Source organism: Mastomys coucha, unplaced genomic scaffold (assembly GCF_008632895.1).
Source record: "Mastomys coucha isolate ucsf_1 unplaced genomic scaffold, UCSF_Mcou_1 pScaffold1, whole genome shotgun sequence".
In the NCBI taxonomy this organism is placed as follows: Eukaryota; Metazoa; Chordata; class Mammalia; order Rodentia; family Muridae; genus Mastomys; species Mastomys coucha.
The window spans coordinates 69,383,395-69,387,157 of NW_022196891.1; the positions used below are offsets into that span (position 1 = coordinate 69,383,395).

At 38.1% G+C, this 3,763-nt stretch overlaps 1 protein-coding gene across 6 annotated transcripts in view; it reads left to right on the forward strand.

Annotated features, from left to right (window-relative positions):
- LOC116103577 (SLAM family member 5-like) overlaps nt 1–3,763 on the forward strand; it is a 204,889-nt gene that overhangs the window by 160,819 nt on the left and 40,307 nt on the right. For 2 of the 6 annotated variants that reach the window (XM_031389769.1, XM_031389789.1), the window contains exons 1-3: nt 2,068–2,104; nt 2,310–2,373; nt 2,919–3,043. The exons of 2 other annotated variants lie outside the window; for them this stretch is intronic. In XM_031389769.1, coding sequence (XP_031245629.1) covers nt 2,998–3,043 — 46 coding nt within the window. In that variant the 5' untranslated portion in view covers nt 2,068–2,104; nt 2,310–2,373; nt 2,919–2,997. Of the gene's footprint in view, nt 1–2,048; nt 2,105–2,309; nt 2,374–2,918; nt 3,044–3,763 lie in introns of those variants that run through there. 2 more of the 6 variants (XM_031389773.1, XM_031389779.1) reach the window with 2 other exon arrangements.

Genomic DNA, 3,763 nt, shown 5'->3' on the forward strand with positions numbered 1-3,763 from the left:
TTGTTCTTATTTTGGGCTTGTACCACAGTAAGAGCCAAGACTTTAAGCTCTACTAAAAACAAAACAAATGAACAAACAAAAAGACTTTATCTACTTATGTTCATTTAAAAAAACTAGTAGTAATGTATTATTTAAAAATATACACCTAATATATTTGGAGTTATTTAAAACTTATATTGAGAAAAACATGTATTTTCAGTATTGCTGCAGACAAGCATCTACATAACACTTCAATTGATTGTTTTATATTGAGCAACTTTTAGAATATTTATTTTTATTGTTACAATATTTTATAAATTTTCAACAAAGTGACAAAATAAAAAATGTATTGCAAGTATTGAAGGGGCAACGCTGGGAGGAGTGTGGGTACAAAAGGGAAAGAAGAATGTGATGTAATTCTATTTACTTAAAATATGTTTTTAGTAGGGTAATGAGCGAACAGCCAATCATGGGCAGACACGCCGAGCTGTGGGCGGACATGCCGCACTGTGGTGTATATAAGCAGTGCTGATTATTGGCTCGACCCTTTTTTTCCCTCTGGGAGAGGGCAATAAACGTTTGCTGCAGAAGGAAAAAAAAAATATGTTTTTAAATGTTAACAAATTCAGATAAACTGAAATTATGTATCTTTTCTTATCATAATGCAACTTAAATCAATAAAAAGAAAAGAAAAACGGTATTGGAATTTTGATGGAGATTGCACTGAAACTCTGTTGATTGGTTTAAGGGAAATGACCATTTTCACAAGATTAACTCTTTCAATCTGTGAATATGAGAGGTTTTTACCATCTCCTGGTGTCTTCTTTAATTACTTCAGTGTATTGCAGACTTCAGTACACCTTCATTGGCATGTATTGAGTGTTTTGACTGTGATATAACATAGAAGAAACATTTTTTCTATTCATGTCTATTTTGTGTTCTGTGTATCTTTTATACATAGATAGGCCATTATTTCTGTAAATGTGAAACTATTTTTATTATGATTTTGTGGAAAATATTTTCTATACCTTTGGCATGCAATTCAACTTCTATGCCATAAATCATAAATTTGGTCTTTCCATGGTATCCTAAGTATATCACACATTTTACATGCTTATTTATTAAAGCAGTCATTACCTTTGACCTAATATCTCAGTTCCTCACTATAACTTCAATCCCTGTTACTTTGCAGAAGTTTTACACTGCATATTTACACTGCCTGTTTATTTTTCTAAAACTTTTCATTTTTAGCATCAAATCAGTTAGATTTTTCTTTTGTATTTGCATCTCTTTATTTAATTCCACTTTTATATCTATCAATTAGCTTCCTATTTCATTAAGCTATTTATTCATGTCTACTTTCATTCCTTTCAGCAGGCCTTCATATCTTTGAACATGTCAAAAATGAGAACATACTCATAATGACTCTATTGAAATTTATTTCTAAGTCTCTTCGATTGAGAGTCACTACTCTGGGGTGTGTAGCTTAAGGAAGAGATGGGTTCTGTTCATTATTATTTTACAGGTATGATTGTTTGTATGTATGTCTCCGCACCACATGTGTGCAGTGCCTTCTGAGGTCAGAAGAGAGTGTTTGATCCCCTGAAATGGGAGTTTCAGACAGTTGTAGGTGCTGGGAATCAATATCAGGGCCTCTGGAAGTATGGACCATGCTAACCACTGAGTCACCTCTCCAACACAAATTATTTTAATTTGTGTGTGTGCATGTGTGTGTGTACATGTATGTGTGTGTGTGTGTGTTTGTGATATGTGATTTTACAGTGTACCTCTAAGCTCAGGTGTCAATGTTAATTTCCCTTGAGTCAATTTTCTTCTTTCATTGCCTATTTGCAATGTAACAGAGTTATAGTACAGTTGAGATGTCATTGCCCTCTGTGCTTAGGGTACTGAGCTCCGTCTCTCTAATCTTCCTCTGAGAGTAGGATTCCATCCTCAGTAACAGTCACTACCAGGAACAGGCCGACTGACTTCTGCACGTTATGTGGCGTCTCTCATGTTCCTTTTCTGGTTCCTACAAACCTGTCTCGATGTTTGGAGTTCCTCTGTGACTGACCATTCTTCCTGTTTTCTCTAATGGTGAGCACCTTTCTGGATCGGCTCTAAGGTTTGTATCTGATTTACGCTCTGGCAAGGTCTTCTACTCTGGATCTAGTTTGCTCTGGCTCTGCCTTCAGAGCCATCTTTGGCTCTATCTTTGGCTTGCTATCTGGTGGAAATGTGTGTCTGTCTTTTGGAATTTGACACACCTGCACTGAGAGTTCAGAGTGGGTCGTGGTGTTCTCTCAGCTTAGCTGGTCTTGTCTCACTAGGGGCTCCAGGCAGTTCAGCTGTCCAGACAACTGGTGCTGATTTACAAGTCCGGAATTAACTTAAGTAAGTGATGGTAGGTCGGTGGGAGGAATATAGCAAGCTCTGCCATTACAGGTGCTGACTTCATGGGGCCAGTGGGCAGGAGGCAATGGATGGAAACATGGAGACACTGAACTCAAAGAATATGGCTTATTCTTCTGATTCAAAATACAATTAACCCTTTGCCTAAAAATACTAATTCACTCTGCATATCTGTCTCAGCTAAACTGTCAATTCCTTTCAGAAATCTCCTCCAACTCACCCTAGCCTGGAGTAGATGCCTCCACCTTCTGAGGCCCCTGCATTTCTTCCTGCGGCAGTACATATCACCAATAAGTGAATTCCTATATAATTATCAATCCCTCTATAGTGGATATAAACTCCACAAAGGGAAGTTAGCCAATTACTTTATACCTACTGATATTATCAACATCCATGGTATGTCTGGCACATAAGTAGGCACTTAATAAATGTTTGTTGGATAATGAATAATTGACAGGCACTGTAGTCATATGATCGAAAGCACTAGTAGGTAGGCTTCTGAACCAGCTCACACTTCCTCTCTCTAGCCCCCAGAAACACCAACTTGAACTGCAACCAGTTGTCAGATCAGTTCTTTATCCGCAGAAGACTGTGGTCTGACTGGACATGGCCCAGCGCCATCTGTGGATCTGGTTCCTTTGCCTGCAAACCTGTGAGTTTTGAACCTTGTTAGGATCTGCACGGGAGGGCAGAGACGCATCCCTTTGATCTACTTGCAGCAGAACATCCTGGGCTTTCTGTTCATATTTTACTCAAGCTACTGAACTACAGGAAGAACTGAAGACCCACACAACGTGCTTCACTGCATTAACCAGTCTTCTTTCACTTGCTGTCCCAGTTCCTAGCTATGCCTTCAACTCCTGGTCTCTCCTCTTCCTATTGTCCTTTGGGTTGCTGCACTGTTTATGTGGGCTAAGTTTCTTCTTTCCAGCATCATTTCAGCTTGATTTTCCTTTTGTATTTCCATCTGTTCATTTAATTCTCTCGTCTTAACTGATGTTATCTGTGTATGTTTGGAACATAGTAAGCACTTAATAAATATTTTTTGGGTTGTTAATTAATTACTTAATTAATTACTTAATTAATGCTGGTCACTGGAGTCACATAATGGAAAACAGTAGTTTCTTTTTCTTATCTTTTTCTCACACTCTTTGAAAATAGAAGCTTTTTCATACCATATGTCCTGGTTACTGTTTCCTCCCCACTAAACTCCTCCCAGTTCCTCTCCACCTCCTCTCCCCTCTAGATCTACACCCGTTCAGTACCTCGTTAGAAAGGAACTGGCTTCTAAATAACAAAAAAAACTGTCAAAATAAAATATAATATGATGACACCAAAACCATCCCACTGTGGCTGGACAACATAGTCCAAC